Source organism: Stomoxys calcitrans, chromosome 1 (genome assembly GCF_963082655.1).
Source record: "Stomoxys calcitrans chromosome 1, idStoCalc2.1, whole genome shotgun sequence".
NCBI classification, from domain to species: Eukaryota; Metazoa; Arthropoda; class Insecta; order Diptera; family Muscidae; genus Stomoxys; species Stomoxys calcitrans.
In genome coordinates, this window is record NC_081552.1 from 14,692,444 (window position 1) to 14,719,968 (window position 27,525).

General features: G+C 38.0%; 1 protein-coding gene across 1 annotated transcript; it reads left to right on the top strand.

The window, feature by feature from the left end:
• The first annotated feature begins 299 nt into the window (after nucleotides 1-299).
• Nucleotides 300-26,911, top strand: LOC106094884 (heat shock 70 kDa protein cognate 1). Its single transcript, XM_059361325.1, has 3 exons — nucleotides 300-816; nucleotides 961-1,178; nucleotides 24,909-26,911. The coding sequence occupies exons 2-3, from the start codon at nucleotides 974-976 to the stop codon at nucleotides 26,627-26,629; spliced, it is 1,926 nt and encodes a 641-aa protein (XP_059217308.1). The 5' UTR covers nucleotides 300-816; nucleotides 961-973; the 3' UTR covers nucleotides 26,630-26,911.
• Nucleotides 26,912-27,525: the final 614 nt, after the last annotated feature.

Here is a 27,525-nt window from a genome sequence, read left to right on the forward strand (position 1 = left end):
AAATTAATCGAACTTTCAATTATTTGCACATGTTTCTCAACAACATAAAATATAAACAAACAAATGGATCATTTTTAATCCTCTAACCAAAATAGCAACAAGCGGAAGTGCATGAAAAAAAAAAACGACAACGCTCTTTTCGTTCGAATGCAGCGAAAGTGTTATGGCATTTAAAGAGAAAACAAAAAAACGCAAAAAATTTACAAAAAAAATTCGACATATTAGCCAAATAAAAGAGAGAAAAACAGAGCGAGAGATGGTGACACACACTCTAACACTCGAAATCGAAAGAAAGTGCATTTACTGAAAACCTAGCTAGCGCCAGCAAGCCAAACAAACGACATTTAGCAGCGATCGCAAACGGAACGTCAACGGAAAACCTTCTCGAAGTAGAAAAAAACGGAAATTTTCAAATTTGTCAAGTATTTGCACGCAAATTGAAAATAAAGAACTATAAATAAAGCGAGAAAAAATACAACTAGAAAGAAAAATATATGCTGTGGTGATAAAAATCAAAGAACAAAGCAGCTAAATTTTAGGTAGAACTATACAAAAATATCAGAATATTGTAGGGACCTCTGTCGTCAATTTTTCCAATACCCCTCAGTGAAGTGAATCTTATTAATTGTGGAGCTGCAAAGGGAGAAAACTGTAGAATTTCTGCGTATATTGGCCTTTGTTCTGTTATTTTTGATCATCTCCCTATATCTGTATCGTTTTGCATTTTAAGAAGCCAGCGAAAACAATCAAGGGCGTTGCTTAAAGTTTCGCCAAGTGACATTGTGGAAATCTTATCTGTAAAAGGAGTACTTTAAGGTAATACCAATGAAATTAGTGTTCACTTTTCAAGGTCATTATGTAATCTTGGGTTATCCATCACAATTTCTTTTTTATTTTTCTATGTAATGCCTTTGATCTATGTCTCGTTTGATGGTGGTTTTCGTTTGCTACAAAAAAAAGAGGTTTTTCGAACATGGCCAAAGTTCCGGCCGTTGGTATCGATTTGGGCACAACATATTCATGTGTCGGTGTCTTTCAACATGGCAAAGTAGAGATCATTGCCAATGATCAAGGCAATCGTGTTACCCCCTCCTATGTGGCCTTCACCGATACGGAGCGCTTAATTGGTGATGCTGCTAAAAATCAAGTGGCCATGAATCCCAATAATACAATTTTTGGTAAGTTTCCCAATTACCCAGAAGCTTAAGAAAAAAAATTCTGTAAATGTTTAGAGCTTAAAATGAACCCATGCCTTAGTGTCTTACCATGAAATTTCCACTTCTTTATTTATACATATTTGGAAAGATTTTTGATTGTTTGTTTACCCTTACTCCCAACCACATTTAAATTCTTCTCTGAGTTATAGCCTTTTTGTTCTTTTTTTTAGTTTTTCTTGTGTATGTGTGTATTTAGTTTGAAAAAATATGCCTGTATGTCCTCAATCTGCTCAAGCATAGACACTGAACTGTATTTCTTATTTTTTATTGGGTACATCAGCACTAGCTTGTCCGCCAGCTAGTCATCTAGCCAGCAAGCTCGCTATCAAAGGCGGCAGTTCTTGGCGACTGCCATCAGTATCAATGTGTAGCACACATCATCATAATTATGTCTGGCAGCATTATCAGCGCCTCCACCTTATAACAGTGAACTACAATATGATGATGAGCAAATTCGTATTTTGTTGTTTAGCCTTAGAAGATATAAAAACATTCGACAGATATTTTTGCACATAACATATCTGCACCTGTATCAAAATACCTTTAATAGAGTGGGTTGAGAAAAAACCAGACACGTTAAAATGGAGGTTAAATAAAAATATGCCATTATGGAGAGGTCCTCTTTTGACGCTGAATGCCTGGATTCGAATCCTGGCGAGAACATCAGAAACAAATATTCAGCGGTGGTTATCACCTTCTAATGCTGGCAAAATTTGTGAGATACTATGCCTGTAAAACATATTTTCAAAGAGGTGTCGCACTGCGGCATTCTTAAACTTGAATCCGACTGCACTAATTGATATGTGAGTAGTGTGCCCCTGTTCCTTAGTGGAATGTTCATGGTCAAAATTTGCAATTTGCAATAGGGTCGGAAATTAATATTTCAATGTGTTGCAAACGGAATGATAAAAGTAATATACCCCATCCTTCGGTGGTGGGAATAAAAAAAAGTTAAACATGTAAAAGCTTGCTAAGTTCGGCCGGGCCGAATTTTACATATCCTCCACCATGGATCGCATTTGTCGAGTTCTTTTCCCGGCATCTCTTCTTAGGTAAAACAAGTAAAAGCGTGCTATGTTCGGCCGGGCCGAATCTTATATATCCTCCACCATGGATCGCATTTGTCGAGTTCTTTTCCCGGCATCTCTTCTTAGGCAATACAGGATATAAGAAAAGATTTGCTCTGCTATTAGAGCGATATCAAGATATGGTCCGGTTTGGACCACAATTAAATTATATGTTGGAGACCTGGGTAAAATGTCAGCCAATTCGAATAAGAATTGCGCCCTTTGGGGGCTCAAGAAGTAAAATAGAGAGATAGATTTATATGGGAGCTGTATCGGGCTATAGACCGATTCAGACCATATTAAACACGTATGTTGATGGTCATGAGAGGATCCGTCGTACAAAATGTCAGGCATATCAGATAATAATTGCGACCTCTAAAGGCTCAAGGAGTCAAGATCTCAAAACGGCAGCTATATCAGGTTATGAACCGATTTGAACCTTATTTGACACAGTCGTGCAAAATTTCTGTCAAATCGGATAAGAATTGCGCACTCTAGAGGCACAAGAAGTCAAGACCCAAGATTGGCTTATATGGCAGCTATATCAAAACGTGGACCGATATGGCCCATTTACAATACAATACCGACCTACACTAATAGGAAGTATTTGTGCAAAATTTCAAGCGGCTAGCTTTACTCCTTCGGAAGTTAGCGTGCTTTCGGATGGACGGACGGACAGACGGACGGACATGGCTAGATCGACATAAAATGTCGCGACGATTAAGAATATAGAATATTTCGAATATTTCGAGTAGTTACAAACAGAATGACGAAATTAGTATACCTCCATCCTATGGTGGAGGGTATAAAAAAGGTACTGATTAAAAAGGGTCTCAATGAGGGTCAAGGTCTTCTTTTAGGTTCACAACGGCAATGCTGCCGCTTATTTAGTATGTTTGGTATTGATAGTATACTACTAGAAATGTTTATAGGAGATGTTAGTAAAAACCTATTTTTGATAAGCTGGGTCGAGGTCTTACAAATGGAATAGACTACGGTCCAGACTACTTTCTATAACAAGATAAATTGGATAACTACTTAATTTCTAATAAAACTGATGTTGCGTATGAATAAAATGACTACAACTAATACGCCGCCGCACACCCAAGATGGCATGCAAATTTGACCATAAACATTCCATAAAGATCAGGGGCAATCTACTCACATATCGATGAGTGCTGTCCGATTCAAATTTAGGCTCAATGAGAAGGGGCCTCCTTTTTATAGCCGAGTCCGAACGGCGTGCCGCAGAGCGACACCTCTTTGGGATGAAGTTTTTACATGGCATAGTACCTCACAAATGTCACCAGCATTAGAAGGTGATAACAACCGCTGAATAATTGTTTCTGATGTTCTCGCCAGGATTCGAATCCAGGCGTTCAGCGTCATAGGCGGACATGCTAACCTCTGCGCTACGATGGCCTCCGCTGACCATATTAAGTATATATATTCTTGATCGTCGTCAAAATCCAAGACGATCTAGCTGTTCGTCGGTCTGTCCGTCTGATTGTTGAAATTACGCTACAGGCTTTAAAAATGGAGATAATTAGCTGAAGCTTTGCACAGATTCTTTTTTATTCACAGGCAGGTTAAGTTCCAAGGTGGACTATATCGGAGTATATCTTGATATAGCCCCCATATAAACCGACCTGCCGATTTAAGGTTTTAGCCCCATTTAAGCCACATTTATTATTCTATTTCGCTGAAATTGTGCATAATTTGTTGCATTAAGTTAGTTGACATTCGTATACCGTGTATCAAAATCGGGCTATATTTGGCTATATAGCTGCCATATAGACCGATCTCCAGATTCATGATCTTTTCCCCATAAGAGGCGCATTTATTGACCGATTTTCGATATACATGTTCAATATGGCTCAGATCTTTCCATATTTGGATATAGCTGCCATACAAACCGATCTCCCAAAAAAGGCGCATATATTATCCGATTTCCCTGAAACTTTGCACAGTGAGCTATGTTAGGCTTCCCGGTTCCGATTGCTTTGTACAATATTTGCATATAGCTGTCATTTTTACTGATATCCCGATTTTAGCCCTTGGGCAATAAAATCAGCGTTTATTGCCCAATTTCGTTGAAGTTTTGCACAGTGATCCGTGTAAAGCCCTTCAACATCCATGTTCTTTATCGCTACCATCGGTTTACATTTGGATATAGCTGCCATAAAGACCGGTCTCCCGTTTAAAAGCCTTGAGCCCATAAAAGGAGCATTTATTATCCGATTTTGCTGAAATTTGCCATAGTGACCTAGGTTAGGCTTTTCGACATCCGTGCCGTGGCTGAGATCGGTATATATTTGGATATAGCCATAAAAGGAGCATTTATTATCTGATTTCGCTGAAATTTGCCATAGTGACCTAGGTTAGGCTTTTCGACATCCGTGCCGTGGCTGAGATCGGTATTTATTTGGATATAGCTGCCGTTCGCTCCGGCTGAACTGTCAAAGTTCGCTCCGGCTGAATTTAATGCCTTTTATACCCACCACCATAGGACAGGGGGTATATTCATTTAGTCATTCCGTTTGCAACTCATCAAAATATCGATTTCCGACCCTACAGAGTATATATATTTCGGATCGTCGCAAAATTCTAAGAAGATTTAACGATGTTCGTGTGTCTTGAACGGGTCAAATCGGACCATATTTGAATATAGCTGCTATATAGACCGATGTGCCAGTTAAGGGTCTTAGACCCTTAAAAGCTGCATTTATCAACCGAAATAAATTCGCTGAAATATGAAACAGTGAGTTGTTTTAAGCCTCCCGACATCCGACCTAAATATGGTTTAGATCGGACTATATTTAGATACCAGCCAAACCGGGCCCGCTCCGCTGCGCCTTCTTTAACTCTCTAATATCTTTTAAGGGTGGGGAAAATTCGCCATGAATGTGAATATCGAATTCGTGCCATTGTGACATTTGGGAGGTTTTGGGCGGCCCCCGATGCACCAGACTACAACAATAGAAAGCATGTTTTGTTTTTGGTGACAGTAGGTTACGTTAGGTTAGGTTAAAAATAGGTTGCAGATATTAATCTGCCCCATGCCACTATCGACATACACCTAAGCCAGTAATCGGCTTGTTGTGCACTCTAACAACTAAAAAGTAACCTCGAAGAAGAAAATTTTTATTTTTAGGAAATGCTCCAACGTCTCACCATCTTCCCCATATGCCCTACACATGCTATCACTTGCCGCATCGATTTTGCATAATTGAGCTCGTAGTCTTATGTGTCCCGTTTTGACACCAAGTGCTATATTGGCCTCCTTCTTTCTTCCTTTCAGTAATAGCCTCGTTCTCTCACGATCCAGATCACCGTATAAGATTTTAGCAGTCCTACCGACTGTTTCGCTCTTCCACAGTGTTACATGCGGGTTTGTCGCCTACGCGCTTGCATTTCATTCCCCTTTACTCCGTTATGGAGTAAGGGGAAGGGCGTCACCTGAAAAAACTGAACTTCATATCCCCCCCAAGCACTTGGCTCTAAATTTAGATATCAAATTCGTTTTCTACTCTCAAATACTTTTCATTTGAGTCCAATATTGTCATAATGGGTCAATAAACCTATTTGACATATTTTTAGGAGGAAAAGCGCCACCTGGACTTGAACGCAAATTTTAATGTCATATTTGTAATCTACTCCCAAATACCTTTCATTTGAGTCTCATATAGCCATGGTCGGTTAAAAGCCCATTTGGGGGTGGGTCGACCTCCCATTACGGAATAAACAAAACAAGTAAAAAGGCGTTAAGTTCGGCCGGGCCGAACTTTGGATATCCACCACCTCGGGTATATATGTAAACCGCCTTTCATCAAAATTCGGTGAAAAATTCAAAACTTATGTCCCATATCAGTTATATTAAAATATGTTCCGATTTGGACCAAATACTAATAAGTACAGTAGATATATCTAAAAATAAACCGATCTGAACCATATACGACACGGATGTCGAAAAGCCTAACATAAGACTTTGTCAAATTTCCGTGATATCGGATTATAAGTGCGAATTTTATGGGGCCAAGACTTTAAATCGACATAACGGTCTACATGGCAGCTATATCCAAATCTGGACCGATTTGGGCCAAGTTGCATAAAAATGTCGAGGAGCCTAACTTAAAGCACTGTCCCAAATTTCGGCGAAATCGGACAATAAATGCCTCTTTTATGGGCCCAAAACCTTAAATCGAGAGATCGGTCTATATGGCAGCTATATTCAAATCTAGACCGATCTGGGCAAAATTGAAGAAAGATGTCGAAGGGCCTAAGAGAACTTACTGTCCCAAATTTCAGCAAAATCGAATAATAAATGTGGCTTTTATGGGCCTTAGACCCTAAATCGGAGGATCGGTCTATATGGCAGCTATATCCAAGTCTGAACCGATCTGGTCCAAATTAAGGAAGGAAGTCGAAGTGCCTAACACAACTCCTTGTCCCAAATTTCAGCGAAATCGGATAATGAATGTGGCTTTTATGGGCCTTAGACCCTAAATCGGAGGATCCGTCTATATGGCAGCTATATCCAAATCTGGACCGATCTAGGCCAAATTGACGAAGGATTTCGAAGGGCCTAACACAACTCACTGTCCCAAATTTTAGCAAAATCGGATAATAAATGTGGCTTTTATGGGCGTAAGACTCTAAATCGGCGGATCGGTCTATATGGGGGCTATATCAAGATATAGTCCGATATAGCCCATCTTCGAACTTAACCTGCTTATGGACAAAAAAAGAATCTGTGCCAAATTTCAGCTCAATATCTCTATTTTTAAAGGCTGTAGCGTGATCTCAACAGACAGACGGACAGACGGACGGACATGTCTAGATCGTCTTAGATTTTTACGCTGATCAAGAATATATATACTTTATAGGGTCGGAAATGGATGTTTCGATGTGTTGCAAACGGAATGGCAAAATGAATATACCCCATCCTTCGGTGGTGGGTATAAAAATATTGTACGGGAATGGGCCAAAATACCGGCAGACTACATTTGTGCGGCTCGTTTTTTGACCAATTCAGAGCAATATCCAAGGCAATCGGCGAACATATCAAGCAAAAGTCAATGAGTTTTGAAATTTAAATTACTTCCAAATAATTTTGTCATTTGAATCTATAAAAAATATTTTAACACAAAAAAAGTAATTCGGCCAGGCCGAATCTTGGAAACCCACCACCATGGATTCTGCTAAAAATTTATACAAACAAAATTTAGTTAAAGGGTATAATTTTATTTTACATACCGAACTTCTGTCAAACCAGCAAAAATTAAAGCATCTAGGAACCGAGAGATCTAGGAACATGAGAGCTATTTCAGGTTGTAGACTGATTTGGACCGTATTTGGAACAGTTGTCGGAAAACATAATTAAACACTACATTTCAGCCAAATAGGACAAACATTGCGACTTGTAAGGGCTCAAAAATTAAATCTTCAGATCGGTTTATATGGGAGATATACCATGCTATAACCCGATTTAAATTTTATTGGGTTGCCCAAAAAGTAATTGCGGATTTCTCATATAGTCGGCGTTGACAAATTTTTTCACAGCTTGTGACTCTGTAATTGCATTCTTTTATCAGTCAGTTATCAGCTGTTACTTTTAGCTTGCTTTGCTAGAAAAAGATTTAGAAAGTATTTTGTGGGATATTGTTCTCAAGAACTGCAAGATAATACTTCACCTTACTCAATGCCATTGCGGTAAATTCATTTATTTAAAGAAAAATATTGCTATGATATTGGAGCTATATCAACTTATGGTCCGGACCAAATTTAAACTGAATGTTGAAGACCATAGTAGAAGTCGTTGTGTAAGATTTAGCCAATTCGAATAAAAATTGTGCCGTTTAGCGGCTCAAGAAGTAAAATAGAGTGATCGGTTTATATGGGAGCTGTATCAGACTATAGACCGATTCAGACCATAATTGTCACGTATTTGAAGGTCATGAGAGTCGTTGTACAAAATTTCAGCTGAATCGGATAATAATTTCGACCTCTAGAGGCATCAGAAGTCAAGATCCCAGATCGGTTTATATGGCAACTATATCAGGTTATGAACCGATTTGAACCTTATTTGACACAGTTGTTGAAAGTAAGAATAAAATACTTCATGAACATTTTCAACCAAATCGGGAAGGAATTGCGCCCTCTAGAAGCTCAAGAAGTCAAATCCCCAGATTTATTTATATGACAGCTATATCAGGTCATGAACCGATTTGATCCATACGTGGCACAGTTGTTGGATATCATAACAAAACACGTCGTACAAAATTTCGGTCCAATCGGATAAAAATTGCGCCCTCTAGATGCTCAAGAAGTCAAATCCCCAGATCTGTTTATATGACAGCTATATCAGGTTATGGACCGATTTAAACCATACTTGGCACAGTTGTTGGATATCATAACAAAACACGTCGTGCAAAATTTCGTGTCCAATCGGATAAGAATTGCGCCCTCTAGAGGCATCAGAAGTCAAGTTATGAACCGATTTAAACCGTACTTATTACAGTTGGATCTCTTAACGTAACACGTCGTTCGAAATCTCAGTCAAATTGGATGGGAATTGAGCTCTCTAGACGCTTAAGAAGTCAAGACACCAGTTAGGTTTATATGACAGCTATATTAGGTTATGGACCGAATTGAACCACACTTAGCACAGTTATTGGAAATGACAATAAAACACCTTATGCTAAATTTCAGCCAAATCGGGTGAGAATTGCGCCCTCTAGTCGCGACTCGAGAAGTCAAGATCCAAGATTGGTTTATATGGCAGCTATATCAAAACATGTACCGACATGGCCCATTTACAATCCCGACCGACCTACACAAATAATAAGTATTCGTACAAAATTTGAAGCTGCTGGCTTTACTCCATCGAAAGTTAGCGTGCTTTCGACAGACAGACGGACGGACATGGCTAGATCGACTTAAAATGTCATGACAATCAAGAATATATATATTGGGTTGCCCAAAAAGTAATTGCGGATTTTTTAAAAGAAAGTAAATGCATTTTTAATAAAAATTAGAATGAATACTTTTTTACACTTTTTTTCTAAAGCAGGCTAAAAATAACAGCTGATAACTGACAGAAGAAAGAATGCAATTACAGAGTCACAAGCCGTTGAAAAAATTTGTCAACGCCGACTATATGAAAAATCCGCAATTACTTTTTGGGCAATATATATACCTTATGAGGTCTCAGAGGAATATTTCGAGGAGTTACTAACAGAATGGCGAAATTAGTATACCCCCATCATATGGTGGAGGGTTTAAAAATCCATTATATTTAAATAAAGTTCCATGGGACGTATGAATAACCTGAATAAATTTAAAATGTATCATTCGCTAGCATGTATAGCACCCTAACTAATTATTAGACAGTTTTGATATTCGCTGCCTACAAATAGATTATAGGCCACAAAAAAACTAGGCAAAATTAACATCAAACAAGTTTTCTGCTTTCTTAAACAGAAATTTTCTTAAATGAAGACAAACAGCACTAACTGAGATTACCTAAAATAAAAATGTTGCTTTAATTAAATTATATATTTTTCTTAAAAAAAAACCTGCAACTATTGTAGCAAATCCCATGCTAATTTAGCAACTTGTGACAGAAACTAATCGAAAATATATATGTATGTGTCAATTTAAGCACACATTTTTAGCAGTACAAATATAAATACATTTTCTTTTGGCTTTTCTTAAATTTCAAGAGCTACAAACACATCATTTAAGAGCTGGGCCATAATGACACTGAAATTCGTGTATGTGTGTGGGCATTTGCCTTACATATGCCCACAATTTTCAGCGCTATATTGATATGAATGAATTTGGTTTGTTTACATATTCCTGCAAATGTGTGGCTAAACCATTATAGAGCATGCGAAAAAGTCGTGTACACATGGCCAATAGAAAGCTTTACACATTCATAGTGATAGGGTGAGTGGGAAAATGCTGCTGTTTTTCTTTCGAGAAAACGTTTTTTCTGGCTTTGGCAATTGAACATATTTTGGCCACAGTAAGAAAAAAATTAAAAGTTTTTAACAAAATAGGCTAATAAAAATTATAAATTAAAAAAAAAACAAGTAAAAAGGCATTAAGTTCGGCCGGGCCGAACTTTGGATACCCACCTCGGGTATATATGTAAACCACCTTTCATCAAAATTCGGTGACAATTTCATACCTTATACTCATATACCTAATACCGATCTGAACTATATACGACACGGATGTCGAAAAGCCGAACATAAGTCACTGTGTCAAATTTCAGTGAAATCGGATTATAAATTCGCCTTTTATGGGGCCAAGACTTTAAATCGAGATATCGGTCTACATGGCAGCTATATCCAAATCTGGACCGATTTGGGCCAAGTTGCATAAACATGTCGAAGAGCCTAACACTAAGCACTGTCCCAAATTTCGGCGAAATCGGACAATAAATGCCTCCTTTATGGGTCCTAAACCTTAAATCCAGAGATCGGTCTATATGGCAGCTATATTCAAATCTGGACTGATCTGGGCAAAATTGAAGAAGGACGTCGAAGAGCCTAACTAAACTCACTGTCTCAAATTTCAGCGACTTCGGACAATAAATGCGTCTTTTATGGCCCCAAAACCTAAAACCTAGATATCGGTCTATATGGCAGCTATATCCAAATCTGGACCGATATGTGCGATATTGCAGAAGTATGTCAAGGGGCTTAACTTAACTCACTGTTCCAAATTTCGGGGACATCGGGCAGTAAATGAGCATTTTATAGGCCCAAAACCATGAATCAAGAAATCGGTCTATATGGCAGCTATATCCAAATTTGAACCGATCTGAACCAAATTGAAGAAATATGTCAAAGGGCCTAACACATCTCACTGTCCCAAATTTCAGCAAAATCGGATAATGAATGTGGCTATTATGGGCCTTACACCATAAATCGGAGGATCGATCCATATGGCAGCTATATCCAAATCTGAACCGATCTGAGCCAAATTAACGAAGGATGTCGATGGGTCCTACACAATTCACTGCCCCAAATTTCAGCGAAATCCGACCATAAATGTGGCATTTATGGGCCTTAGACCATAAATCGGAGGATCGGTCTATATGGCAGCTATATCCAAATCTAAACCGATCTGAGCCATATTGACAGAAGATGTCAAAGGGCCTAAGACAACTTACTGTCCCGAATTTCAGTAAAATAGGATAATAAATGTGACTTTTATGGGCCTAAGACCCTAAATCGGAGGATCGGTCTATATGGGGGCTATATCAAGATATAGTCCGATATGGCCCATTTTCGAACTTAACCTGCTTATGGACAAAAAAAGAACCTGTGCAAAATTTCAGCTCAATATCTCTATTTTTGAAGACTGTAGCGTGATTTCAGCAGACAGACGGACAGACGGACGGACATGTCTAGATCGTCTTAGATTTTTACGCTGATCAAGAATATATATATACTTTATAGGGTCGGAAATGGATATTTCGATGTGTTGCAAACGGAATGACAAAATGAATATACCCCCATCCGTCGGTGGTGGGCATAAAAATTTAAATTTAAAAGACACGCCTGGTATACGCAAAAACTATATAAGAACCTTAGAGTGGGTATATATATACTATATGGGGTCGGAGATCAATATTGCGAGGTGTTATAATGGGAATGCCTAGATTAGTATACCCCAATCTTATGGTGGTGAGTATAACAATATTTATACCGTACACCATAACCGTGGAACAGGGTATTATTACATTGTGCATTTGCTTGCAAGAAAGAGACGAGATAGACCTATTGTTAAGAACACCGATCGGCTTAGAATTACTTCTTGATACGATTAAGTTTTGTCCGTCTGTCTGTCCATGTATTTTTACAGGTAGCATTTGTTGCCAGATTACAATCATGGCATTTTTCTGGCAAAAGGACGGTCACTATTGAAAAACATCGATATGGACTTTTAAGGCTGTAGTAGCACACACAAATTTTGATCCGATCATTACAGAATTTTGCGTGAGATGTTGCATTCAACGTCTTAATACGTGTGCAAAATTTCAGCAAAATCGGTTTAGATTTAGATTTAGCTCCCATATGTACTGTTATCCGATATGGCCTTGTAAGGCTGTAGAAGCCTCAAATTTGGTCCGATCTTAACAAAATATAGCATGAGGTATTTTATTTGACGTCCCAATACTCCCAATGTTCCATTTGACGTCATAAAACATGTGCACAATTTCATCAAAATCGGTCCCATATTTATTTTTCATCCGATATGGAATTTTTTGGCTGTGGTTGCCACAATTTTGATTTGATTGCCTTTCCTTACTGGTTTTCTAAACAAAATTTCATTAAAATTAGCTGAGGTTTGGTTAGGATGAAAAGAGTAGAGCGGATATTAATCCTCAGCCTCATGCCATTATGGACATACACCAAAGCCAGTATTCGGCTTGTTGTGCGCTCTAAATATTATAAAGTAACGTCGAAAAAAAGAATAAGTCAGGAATTCCTAATTGTTTTGCATACCACGCCGCAAACATGGTTTATGTCTGGTGTTGCGTTCCCATCTAAGTATCGTTGTCTGTTAGCAGCGAAACCCGGGCAATAATAGGAAATGCTTCCACGTCTCACCATCTTCCCTCTATGCCCTACACATGCTTTCACTTGCTACACTCGGCGTCCTTGCGTTAACACCACACCATCTCACGCATTCCATGATCATCCGGATCTCCACCTGAAGAAGCGTTTTATGGTCCGACAGTCTAAAATAGATATCAGTCCCTGGGTTCTCAACGTCAACCCCCAGGCCCACACTGTCCTCTAGCTTTGATCCATCCGTGTTGCATGATTTTCCAGATGGCAATACCAGGGTTCCGTCAATCCAAGACAGCGCCGCTTGCACCAGTGCCTTGCACTTGACCACACGTGTTGTCTCAGGTATCCGATCGGAAACCTTCTAGGTTTCCTACCGTTCCCTAGATTATACCGCGATGATATGACCTACTCCTATCCTTTATCCATTCTTCCATCGCCTTAAGTCTCATAGCCGCAGTGGCTGCCTCACACTTAATCTGTATGTCTATGGGTCGGATATCTAGAATAGTCTTCAGTGCCCTAGTGGGCGTGGTCCTCATCGTTCCACTTATAAGCGGTCCATCAAACTACTGAGGCGTAAGTAAGTATTGGTTTATATCACGCTCCTGTAGATCCAGTGGACTATCTTCGAATTCAGGCCCCATTTCGAGCCTACTGTCTGTCTACATAATGCCCAATATCTGTGAGACTTCTTAGTACGCTCCTGAATGTGATACCTCCAATTAAGTTACTTATTCAAGATTACTCCTAAGATTTGACCTTGTCAGATATCGAAATCGTTTTATTGAGGAAACGTGGTGCATCAAATTGGCCCTCCTTCGTTTTCCTAGTGAACAGGCATATTTCAGTCCACCCGGTACTGATCTAAGGAGTGGATCAGTGTGTCGGTCCGCACATAGTAAAAAGCCCCCTCGAATTTAATGCATACCTCCAATATGTACATTGAAGGATTCTTCTATTTTGTGCCCAACTTCGGGCAGGGCAGTCTTCGCCGACCTTTTCTTGACATAGGCATGCTGTTTGTACTTCAGCAGGTCGCTGGATGTCCTACTCTTTATCATGGCATCCTCAATGCGTTCTATGGATTTGAGTAGAAAGAATGTAAGGCTTATAGGTCTGTAGGGCTTTGGTGTCGCATATCTTGCCTTGCCAGGCATGGGTATAAATGCCACCCTTGCCTACTGCCAGGCTTTCGGAGTATATGCAAGTGCTAGGCAAGCAGTGAAAATAGTGATAAGCCTTCTATCAACCTCATTATTCCAAGATTCTGGGGCCTCCGTACGTGCCGTCGTATCGTGTGGAAAATGCGTTTTTATCAAAAGCCTCAACATGTCCTCCGTTGTCTCTGCCTCACTCCCAAGTCGTCTACTAACGTTTCAGTTAGGATATGGGTTTTTGAACGAAAATTTCCGTTTCGTCATTGTCATTCCGTTTGCAACACATCTAAATATCCATTTCCGACCCTATAAAGTCTGACTGTCCGTCCGTCTGTCTGTTGAAATCACGCTACACTCTTTAAAAATGAGGATATTGAGCTGAAACTTTGCACAGACCTCTTTGTCCATAGGTAGGTTAAGTTCGAAGATGGGCTATATTGGACTATATCTTGATATAGCCCCCATATAGACGGATCTGCCGATTTAAGGCCTCAGGCCCATAAAGGCCATATTTATTATCCGCTGAAATGAATGTATAAATGTATTTCGCTAAAATTTGGAACAGTAAGTTGTGTTAGGTCTTTCGAAATTCTTGCTCAATACGGCCCAGATAGGTTCAGATTTAGATACAGCTCCCATATAGACCGTTCTCTCTATTTAAGGTTTTGGGCCCATAAAAGGCCATTTACTGTCCAAATTCGTTGAAATTTGAGGCAGTAAGTTACATTAGGCCCCTCGACATCCTTGTTCAATTCAGCCCAGATCAGTCCAGATTTGCATATAGCTACCATATAGATCGATCTCCCGATTTAAGGTCATGGGCCCATAATAGACCCATATATTGTCCGATTTTGCTGAAATTTCCCAAAGCGAGTTGTGTTAGGCTTCTAGACATTCTTGGTCAAATTGGCCCAGATCGGTCCCGACTTCGATTTGAAGGTTTGAGCCCATAAAAGCTGCATAGTAAATCCGATTTCGCTCGAATTTGGGACAGAAAATTACGTTAGGCCCCGTGACAACTAAGTTAAATTTTTCCCAAATTGGTCGAGATTTGGATATAGCTGTCATATAGATCGATCTCTCGATTTAAGGTCCTTTTTCCGTTCGGCCCCGATCTGTCCAGATTTGGATACAGCTGCCATATAGACCGATCTCTCGATTTCGCTGAAATTTGGAAAAGCGAGTTATGTTCTCCTGGATACCTTTGTTCAATTTGGCTCAGATCGGTCCAGATTCGGATATAGCGGCCATATAGACCGATCTCTCGATTGAAGGTTTTGGGACCACAAATGGTTCTCCCAGAATTGAAGCACAACGAGTTCTGTTAGGCCCTTCGACATTCGTACCGAGTATGGTGGGCTCTTCGACATTCGAATTCAATATGGCCCAGAACGGTCTATATTTAGATATAGTTGCCATTTAGACCAATCTCGATTTCCCGATTTAAGTTCTTAGGTCCATAAAAGGCGAATTTTCAACCGATGAATTTGGTACAATGAGTTGTGTTAGCTTTCCTGAATATGGTGGAGATCGAACTATATTTAGATATAGCTGCTTTGGATTCATAAATGATGCATTGTTTTTCGTCTAATGATGTAAGGTGTTTAACATATATATCCGTGGTGGAGGATATGCAAAGTTCGGCCCGGGCGAACTTAATGCCTTTCCATTTGTTTATAGTGGGGTAGTTTCTACTTCTGAAATGTCAAGGAATAATAGCTCCAAAAGTGACAGCCTCTTGTTGGAAAACTCTTTATAACGCAATCATTCTATTACGCTTGAACTCCATCACGAATAACTTTATTTTTAGATTAACTCAGAAGAAAATGATTTTGATGGTTTGGAAAAAAAAAATATTAAGCTGTCAATAAAACACATATTATGTAGCTGTCATTTTTGGTTTGGCAGATATACAAGTGTTAAAGGTATACCTGTGTGAACTTGTTAACACTACGTGTCAGATACGAACAATTGCCGTTGTATTATAAAACGTGCAGCTGTGACTGTCCGTCCATCCGTCGACAGTCTGCCTGTATATCTGTCTGTCTGAATGCCTGTCTGTCTGTTCGTTTGTCTGTCCGTCTGTCAATGAAGACAATGACAAATGACTATTTTATTGAATAACTAGCTGACCCGGGCCCACTCCGCTGCGCCTTCTTTTACTTTAAATGGACAAAAAGTTTTCTTGGAATATTTATTTTCGACAATTAAAGAGCTTTTAGTGAAATACCATGCTACGAAAATAGTATATCACTTGACTAACAATTTAACAATATAAGTGCCTTTGTCCGAGTCCCATATGATTATTTCAGCCCCCTACTCTCATGATATCTGATTTAGGGGTGTTTTCGGGGGTGAGGTGGTCTCCCAGGCACTTGTCCCTGAAAAAATATCAGCATCGTGCTCTTCTTTCAAAAACCATTTATTTAAACTCCATTTATTGCCATTGGTTTAGGGCAGTTTACACGATGAGACGTCCCCCAAACACATGGCCCAAAATAGGTTATCAAATTCGTTTTCTAATCTTAAATACCACATATTGCCATGGTCGAAAATTGTTTACCCTTTGCGGGGTGTTTTGGGGAAGGGGTGATTCCCTAAATACATGGTCCTACATTTGGATATCAAATTCGTATTCTACTCCCAAATACCTTTATTTGAGTCCCATTTTGCGATGGTCACTACAAAATTGCTACTTGTGGGGTATTTTGGAAAAGGGGTTGACCCCCAGAAAATTGGTCCCGAAAGTGGGTATCAATTCTTGCTCTACCCCCCAATACCTTTCATTTAATCTTCACATTGACATGGTCGGTAAATATGGCCAATTTAGGTGTGTTTTGGGGGTTGGGGTGGTCCCCCTAGCACTTGGTTCGACAATTGGATATCAGATACGTTTTCTTATCCTAAATACCTTTCATTTGAGTCCCATATTGTCGTGATTGGTCTAAATATATGTTTGGTAGGTTTCAGGGTGGGGCGGCCCCCTAGGTACCCCATCCGAAATTTGGATACGAAATTTTTATTTTTAGGGTGCTATATGAGAGCACACAAAATTTCGCTTAAATCGCACCACCCATCTCCGAGATCTGGCGTTTCTGAAAATTAGGGTAAGGGGGAGGGCCGCGCCCTCTTCAGATATCAAACAAACAAACAAACCTACAAACAAACACAAATTGATTTTTATACATAAGATTATTGAAAATCGGACGAACATATATATGGGAGCTATATCCAGATCTGAACCGATTTTTTCTAACTTTTGTCCCTGTTCCTTAGTGGAATGTTAATGGGTAAGGGTTTTAGTCCGTAAAAGTCGCATTTACTGCCGGATTAAGATGAATGCTAAAAACTTTATACATTGAGTTGCATTAGATCATGCAACATCTTAGCCGAATACTATATAGATTGGCCTGTTTTTTGAGTAGGTGTTACAATTATAGATGTGCCGATTCTCGGCATTGGACCCATGAAATACTCATTTATTGCCCGATTTCGCTGAAATTTTAAAAATTGAGTTGTGTAAGACAACGTTTTTATTCGTTATCGGATCATATTTATTTATCTCTCATGAGATTCCCCGAATAAACTTCTTGAGTTCATAAATGTAACATTTTTTTCATTGGATTCTAACGAAATTTCTTTAATTTATATATCAGAGGCGGTGGATATCCAAAGTTCGGCCCAGTTGAACTTATTATCTTTTTATACCCTCCACCATAGGATGGGGGGTATATTAATTTCGTCATTCTGTTTGTAACTACTCGAAATATTCGTCTGAGACCCCATAAAGTGTATATATTCTTGATCGTCGCGACATTTTATGTCGATCTAGTCATGTCCGTCCGTCCGTCTGTTTGTCGAAAGCACGCTAACTTCCGAAGGAGTAAAGCTAGCCGCTTGAAATTTTGCACAATTACTTCTTATCAGTGTAGGTCGGTTGGTATTGTAAATGGGCCATATCGGTCCATGTTTTGATATAGCTGCCATATAAACCGATCTTGGGTCTTAAATTCTTGAGCCTCTAGAGTGCACAATTCTTATCCGATTGGAATGAAATTTTCCACGACGTGTTTTCTTATGATATCCAACAATTGTGCCAAGTATGGTTCAAATCGGTTCATAACCTGATGTAGCTGCCATATAAACCGATCTTGGGTCTTGGCTTCTTGACTTCTTGAGCCTCTAGAGTGCGCAATTCTCATCCGATTGGAATGAAATTTTGCACGACATGGTTTGTTATGATATCTAACAACTGTGCCAAGTATGTTTCAAATCGGTCCATAACCTGACAAAGCTGTCATATAAACCGATCTTGGGTCTTGACTTCTTGAGCCTCTAGAGTGCGCAATTCTCATCCGATTGGAATAAAATTTTGCACGACGTGTTTTATATATGTATTATATCCAACAACTGTGCCAAGTATGGTTCAAATCGGTCCATAACCTGATATAGCTGCCATATACACCGATCTGGGGTTTTGACTTCTTGAGCCTCTATAGGGCGCAATTATTATCCGATTTGGCTGAGATCTTGCATGACTTATTTTATTCTTACTTTCAACAACTGTGCCAAATAAGGTTCAAATCGGTTCATAACCTGATATAGCTGCCATATAAACCGATTTGGAATCTTGAGTTCTTGAACCTATAGAGGTCGCAATTATTATCCGATTTGCCTGAAATTTTGTACGATTGATCCTCTCATGACCATCACCATACGTGTTTATTATGGTCTGAATCGGTCTATAGCCCGATACAGCTCCCATATAAATCGATCTCTCTATTTTACTTCTTGAGCCCCCAAAGGGCGCAATTCTTATTCGAATTGGCTGAAATTTTACACAGGTCTCCAACATATAATTTGATTGTGGTCCAAACCAGACCATATCTTGATATCGCTCTAATAGCAGACCAAATCTTTTCTTATATCCTTTTTTGCCTAAGAAGAGATGCCGGGAAAAGAACTCGACAAATGCGATCCATGGTGGAGGGTATATAAGATTCGGCCCGGCCGAACTTAGCACGCTTTTACTTGTTTTAATTTATATATCAGAGGCGGTGGATATCCAAAGTTCGGCCCAGTTGAACTTATTATCTTTTTATTTGTTTTTTATTTACTTCTCATATTTGAGAAATCCTTCTTTTTACCGCAACTAAGATGAGTATTAAAGAGTAGAAAAAAACAAATTCACTCATATAAAGCCCCTATTGCTAAACACTATTTCATTCTCTTATACAATTGTTAGTTTGAAAAAAGTTTCTTATAAATAAACTATATTCCCATTTCATTTCCTAATATTGCATGAAATAAATATATATGTATTTATAATTTTTGAAGTTTTTAATTATGTAGCACAAAAATAGACCAAGAGTGCTGGAATCCGTAATCTCTTATACAAAAAGGAGTTTTAGAATTTTAATAAAAATAAATGGTTGACCATTTATTGCGTATGAGTGGTATCAATATTACAAACATAAAACTTTATTACCCATACCCTAACTATTGTAGTACTCTTAGAATTTTATAAGAGAAAGCATTTTTATCCAAGAAATATAGTTAATGCATTGTACGTGGTACCTTTGATGCCCTTCAATGCTGCATCAATTTGTAAAAAACATTTTTAGCTTTTTATTAAAAAATAATAAATACTTTACTGTTTGTTGTCTCCAAATATTTTTTCTAAAAAGACAATGACAGCAAATCTAATATGAAAATGTTGTTTTTTGTGGTTTGTTTAATTTCAGTTTTCTAACAAAATTCGTTGACCTCTGATCCATTTTGTGCACCTGCAAGTTTATATTTTGTAATCTATGTTCTCCTACTCCCTCCTGCCTAAAAAACATCCAATATGTTTATCTTATGTTTAAGATTTGTTGTTGTTACCCAGTGAAGACGTATTTACAAGCATAAATACAATATATATCTATATATATATATGTCTACAAATATAGATAATTTATAATAATTCAATTCAATTCAATTCAATGGTTCTTTATTTCATATAACGTTATAATATGTATAAAACAATTTTACAAAAAATATCTTATTGATAATAAAGAATTTTACAGCATGGTTTATAATTAAACCGTCTGCCGGAGTATTGAGTTATTATATTTTTCTGTTTAATTTTATTCTTAATTAGTAATTAAACTCTTCTATTAACATATTTCTATATTTTCTTGCTTCCTTTAAGAAGTTTAGTAAATTCACCCAGCAAAAACCTTCACCACCATTTAGTATGCTAATAATTTCGGTTTGATCCAATAGAGTTCTATTAAAATGTCTAACTCTCATATTTGCTAATACTGGACAGCGGCCAATGAAATGGACTAAATTTTCTGCTTCTCCCAAATTACACAATGAACATCTTTGTTCATTCGAGGTCCTATATTTATTAAAGTTCAACCACATTAGATCACCTCTAGCTTTCAGAATCAAAGTTATTTGTTCTTGGCTGAATTTTTCTGTGCAATACATGGGGCCAACATTGTAATCGAGGTATTTATATATTCTGTTTTCACTTTGCTGCGCTTTTTGTAAGTGATCATTAAACTTATTGGCTTTCATGTCCATTAAAAGTTGCTGTGCTGCACTCATCCAAGATTTTTTATTTATTTTTACATTATTACTATTTATGTTATGCAACGAGAGTTGGGTACTATAATCGTTAAACCAGGCTAGATTTTTGTTTGCAAGTTTTTCGGCTAGTATATGTGGCAGTCTGTGGCTCTCGAGATCGAATAACACTTTCGACAAGTATTGTAAGTGCAAAGAATAAGTATATATGTAACCAGGTTCGTATCCTGTCTCAAGAGCGATTACGTAGTTTGGAGTGGCCTCTGGAAGTTTCAATATTTTTTTAATAAAGTATCGGTAGAGTTTTTCCACCTCATTAAAGTAGGAATTTCCCCATATCTGCGCACCGTAGCTATGTATAGAGCGACAAACGGCTAAAAACATTTTCCACTTCGAGGTTAGGTTAACGGATGGTTTAGCAATAAAATGTTTCCATGTGGAATTAAGAGCAATTTTTGCAGCTTCTTCTTTCTTTGACAGGTGTTTAGTAAATGATAATTTCGGAGTTAGTATCAGTCCCAGGTACTTGTATTCATTTACTATTCTGATCAGTTCGCCTTTGTATGCCCATTTTTCGTTTGTGGAAAGTTTTCCGCCTTTCCTAAATACCATTATCTCAGATTTTATCTGGTTAACTTCCATTCCCCATTTATCACAGTAAGATTCCAAGTTGTAGATCATTTGTTGTAAAGTTCTCGGATTATCCGACATTATTATTATATCATCCGCGTACATTAATAGACGAATGTTAGTTTGATCCACTTGAAGTCCTCCCTCCAAGTGTTCATGTAAATCATTAAGGTAAATGGCAAAGAGGGTTGGCGACAATAAACAGCCTTGTTTAACTCCAGTACATGTGTCAAAATATTCCGACATTTGGGAGCCTGACCAAACTGCAGACCTTGTGTTCTCATAGATTTTTTCTACAAAGCGGGTAATTTTAGATGACAGACCGATTTCGTGCAGTTTATATATTAACAGTCCTCTTGGCACTCTATCAAATGCGGCCTTAAAATCGACGAAAAAAGCATAAACCTTTTTATTGTCGTGTAATTTAATATTAATTATAGCTGAGAGATTAAAGATATTGTCCACTGTAGAGTATCCTTTTCTAAATCCCGCCTGATATTCGTTCAATATTTGATATCGGTTTAGCCAGTCCACTATCCTACAGTTGATCATTCCTATCATAAGTTTCCCTATGCAGTTCATGAAAGTGATACCTCGATAGTTACTCACTTCGTCTAGGTTTCCTTTTTTATGAATTGGGAATATGATACCTGTGCGGAATATTTCGAAGTCGTCAAAACCGTTCAAAATATTAGTGAAGGCATTGCATAATTTTCCTAAGAATTCGTCTGTCGCGTGCATAAAAAACTCGTATGGGACGCGATCTTCTCCTGGTGCTTTGTTTGTCCCGACATTTCTAAGCTGTTCCTTAATCTCGCCAACGGAGAACTCTCTATCAAGCAGTAGATCGGTTAAGTTATTGGGAGCATAATACATTGGTTCGGTATTGCATAACGGATTCAAAAGGCGTTCAAAATAGCTTTTTAATATGTTCGCAGAGATGCAACAGCTTGTATCTCTGTCGATTTGTCTAATTTCCTTTGCAATTTTCCACCAGGTTTTACTATCAGATACCGTGTCCATCTTTTCCGCAATACTTTTATAATAATCAATTTTTTTGACTTTACATAGCTTCTCGTATTCTTTCTTCTGTTCGACGTAGGCATTCTTGTCGCATATTTTATCAGACTTCCTAAATTTATTGAGCGTACTCATTGCCTTCTTTCTACTTTTTGAGCAATCCTTGTCAAACCATTTGTTTTTGAAAAGATATTTCTTGTTATTTAAACAGCTAGGATATGACTCATAGATCGTTTTTATAAAATCTTCCAACCTGGGATTCAATGGCAGAGTGCACAGTTGTTGGTTTAAATTGTTATGAAATGTTTCTTTCTTTGCTTCTTTCCAAGTTAATTTTGGCAGGAGATTACATTTTTGTGGCATTCTCTGACTTGTGTACGGCATAGCTAGTTCCAGAATTACAGGCAGGTGGTCAGACCAGATTTGCTCATCTACTCGAAAAGTCTTAACATAAGTCAACATATTCAGAGATACGGCACACACATCAATTACAGAACTACCATTTCTATTTAGAAAAGTAAATTTACCTTCTTCATCTCCTGGCATCCTCCCATTTAAAATCACTAGACCATTATTATTACAAAACTCAACGTATTTTTTTCCATTTGGAGTAATTGTTTTATCTTTCGAGCGCCTGATGTTACTCATACTACGATCTTCCAGTAGTTCTAAAGGCAGTTCTTGTTCTTCTCCGATCCGAATATTATGATCCCCAACTACAATTCCAGTGCCTTCAGAACTATCCACAGCCGCCTTTAAATTTTCGAAATCTTGATTCCAATTCGCTCCTCTAAGATAAACCGGTAAAATTTCAAAACGGATCGAATTAAATTCGCATTGCAGCACATCTTGATTTCCTCGATTTGAAAATACATGCTTGAAACCATTTTCCTCCAAATCATTTCGTATTCCATACAGTTGACCACCAATACCTCTCCCTCTATTGCTATTTCTGGTAGCAAAGTTCCAGTAAATTTTAAAATTTTTAAATTTTTTTGTATAATTTTCTTGATTTTTCTTCTCAACATGCGTCTCCGAAAGAATAAAAATGTCGAACTGCTCTAAGTATTCAAAAAACCTGTGGTGAAGATTTTTACCGGCCAAACCATGAATATTGTATGCTATAATATTTACTGTATAATCTTTTGGTTTTTCAATAATTTCTATATTAAGTTTTTCTTCATGAGAATTTAGATTCCTATTTTCATTCAGCAATCTATTTGCCTTTAGTAGTTTTTTGCAATTAAGTTAGCTACTAATTGATCATAACTTAAATTAATTGTTTGTATATCCTTACCAAAAATATTTTGTAAAATTTCGGCACCGCAACTTTGGCCACACATTAGCTTATTTTTAAGATTCCAATAGAAAGTTTTTCCCTCCGTCACAAGTTGTTCACCTCTCACCCCGATCTTTTTATCTTTATTAATTTTCTGCAGTTCTTTTTTCAATAGCAGCATTACTTTCTTTTTCTGCAAACGCATCCCACTGAGGTCTCTTTCTATAAAAACGGATGAACCAGCCAGCATCTTTGTTGATTTTAGTACTTCTCTCACAGTTCTCGACGATTGAAATTCAACTATAACCGTCATTTTGTCTCCTGTTTCTTGAATTTTTTTAACGTTTTCTATGTCCAGCTCAGTATTCATCTTTAGATTGTGTTGGAAAATTTTGTTGACAGCCCCATACAAAGATTTTTGGTTTGGCAACCCTCGAATTATTAGTTTACTTCTTCCTAATTGATCTTCCAGTCTTTGCAGTCTTTTACGGTCCTCTTCCTTCTCTTCTCGCAGTGCTTTAATCTCTCTTTTGAGTTCTTCATTTTCGTTTGTAAGCCGATTAACATCGCTCTTAACACCTTCCATGTGGGTTTTGATATCCAATATGTCAGATTTTGTTGGTAAATTTTCTAATTTATCGTCCAAAAGTTTTGACATGGCCTCTTGCATCACCTTCATAAGTTCCAATGTGGACATGCTTCCTACCAAGGCCGAATTATCTGGAGATGTTTCCATTAATCTCCGTTTCACATTTTGTTCTACTCGTCCCACTGTGTTGGCTGTACTGAATGGCGAATTGACTGAAGGAGTTGACATATTTTTAGGCGCAATCAGTATTGTTGCAGTTGATTATTTAATTTAAAAAAGTTGTAACGGTCAGGTGTAATTCTTCTTCTTCTTCTCTTAGGCGATAAGTGATAGCGTTCCAAATTTGAAAAGGTGGCAACCTCGTACCAAAACCAATATTTGCCAGAAAGAGTAAACACAGCTGTTTTATCAGTGATCAACACAACTCTTTTAACTTTTTTTTTTTTATAATAATATAATTTTTAATTTATAATAATATAATAAAAGAAAATGAAAAATATGGCCCTTTAATTTTATTTAAAAAAATGGGACAACTGAATGGGACACTGCTGAATTGGATTGTTGGTCATATAGATTGCAGTGGACGCTAAGAATGATGCAATGGAGGATACCAAAGTTGCCTGCATAACACATTTTTCAATATATCCATAACTTGAACAAATTTGTATAGACATCATTAAGCTCTAGCTTAGCTCTTAGTTACTTTTTTTTTATTTATTTATTTTGTTTTGGTTGTTATTTAATTTTTTCTCTGCCATTTTTCATTTTTTTTTTTCTTCAGATGCCAAACGTTTAATTGGTCGCAAATTTGATGATGCCACCGTTCAAAGTGACATGAAACATTGGCCTTTTGAGATTGTCAGCGACAATGGTAAACCTAAGATTCGTGTCGAATACAAAGGCGAAAAGAAATGTTTCTTCCCCGAGGAGGTTTCATCCATGGTGTTGACCAAAATGAAGGAAACTGCTGAAGCCTATTTGGGACGCACGGTCACCGATGCCGTGGTCACTGTGCCAGCCTATTTCAATGACTCTCAGCGACAAGCCACCAAGGATGCTGGTGCCATTGCTGGACTTAATGTTTTGCGCATCATCAATGAACCCACTGCAGCTGCCATTGCCTATGGTTTGGACAAGAAAGGCACCTCGGAACGCAATGTCTTGATTTTCGATTTGGGTGGTGGTACTTTTGATGTTTCCATTCTTACCATTGAGGATGGTATCTTTGAGGTCAAGTCCACAGCAGGTGATACCCATTTGGGTGGTGAAGATTTTGACAATCGCATGGTCAACCATTTTGTCCAAGAGTTCCAACGTAAGCACAAGAAAGATTTATCGGCCAACAAGAGGGCTTTGAGACGTTTGCGCACTGCCTGTGAGCGAGCCAAGCGCACCTTATCCGCTTCTTCGCAGGCCAGCATTGAGATTGACTCGTTGCTGGATGGCATTGATTTTTACACCTCCATAACCAGGGCTCGTTTTGAAGAATTAAATGGTGATTTGTTCCGTGGAACCATGGATCCCGTGGCCAAGGCCTTGCGTGATGCCAAAATGGATAAGGGTCAAATCAATGACATTGTGTTGGTGGGTGGCTCCACCCGCATACCCAAAGTGCAAAAACTTTTGCAGGATTTCTTCAATGGCAAAGATTTGAATAAGTCCATCAATCCCGATGAGGCTGTGGCCTATGGTGCTGCTGTGCAGGCTGCCATTTTGCATGGTGACAAATCGGAGGCTGTTCAAGACTTATTGTTGCTCGATGTAACTCCCTTGTCTTTGGGCATAGAGACAGCTGGTGGTGTCATGACTGTGCTTATTAAACGCAACACCACCATACCCACTAAACAGACTCAGGTCTTTACCACCTATTCGGATAATCAGCCGGGTGTATTGATTCAAGTCTTTGAAGGTGAGCGCGCCATGACCAAGGATAATAATATTTTGGGTAAATTTGAGCTGAGTGGCATTCCGCCCGCTCCCCGAGGTGTGCCCCAAATCGAGGTCACCTTTGATATAGATGCTAATGGCATTTTGAACGTCACCGCTGTGGAAAAGTCCACCAATAAGGAGAATAAAATCACCATTACCAATGACAAGGGCCGCTTGAGCAAAGAAGATATCGAACGCATGGTCAATGATGCCGAGGCCTATCGTCATGAGGATGAAAAGCAGCGTGAGCGTGTTAATGCCAAGAATGCTCTGGAGGGTTATTGCTTCCAAATGAAGGCCACCATCGATGATGAAAACATTCGTTCTAAGGTTTCGGAATCGGATCGTCAAATGATAACGCAAAAATGCAATGAAACCATATCGTGGTTGGATGGCAATCAAATGGCGGAGAAGGATGAATATGAGCATAAGCAAAGAGAATTGGAAAAGATCTGCAATCCCATCATTACACGCCTTTATCAGGGTGGTGCTGCTCCACCACCAAATGCCGGAGGTATGTCTGGTGGACCAAGTGGTGGTTCCACTGGACCCACTATTGAAGAAGTGGATTAAATGGCATAGGGAAGAACATGGAAATGCTAGCTGGATTGCTGTTAATTAAATACCAACTGAAGTCGTTCATTTTGAAATGTTGACTTTTTAATGGAACTTTGCTTTAGATTTGTAATCGATTATTTTCTTTACAATTGTTCAGCCTTTTTCATTTTTTTAAATTTAATTTTTGTTAATTATTTTTCCCAATTTCTATTTCTTTAAAGAATTTTTTTATTATTTTTTTTAAATTTTGTAATTTTTTAAACCTTTTAGAAGTTTGTAAATAAAAGTTTATTTTTTTTAATTGGCAACATAATTTCCCTTTTTTTTCCAGTACAAGTGAGATGTTTTCGATAGAATGTAAGTGCAAAGATGTACTCAATAGCTATCGATGGCAAGAGATGACAGATTAATGGTAATTTGCTCTATGTAAAGAAAATTAAAGACAATATAAACAGTACGGTAGCAAATTTTGAATATTTTTGTTAAAATCCTTTAATGTGCTTAAGGCAACATCCTAATGTCTGGAAAAGCGCTGGTTCTATCCAACAACCGGGTTTTTAGAAAACTATTGGGTTGCCCAAAAAGTAATTGCGGATTTTTTTAAAAGAAAGTAAATGCATTTTTAATAAAACTTAGAATGAGAATGAGAATCAAATATACTTTTTTACACATTTTTCTAAAGCAAGCTAAAAGTAACAGCTGATAACTGACAGAAGAAAGAATGCAATTACAGAGTCACACGCTGTGAAAAATTTGTCAACGCCGACTATATGAAAAATCCGCAATTACTTTTTGGGCAACCCAATATTTGTAATTTATTTATTTACACCCGCACAACAAGAATATAAAATTCTTATAATTAAAGTGCGGGTAATATCTCCAACAATTGTACATAGTAAACACTTAAAACT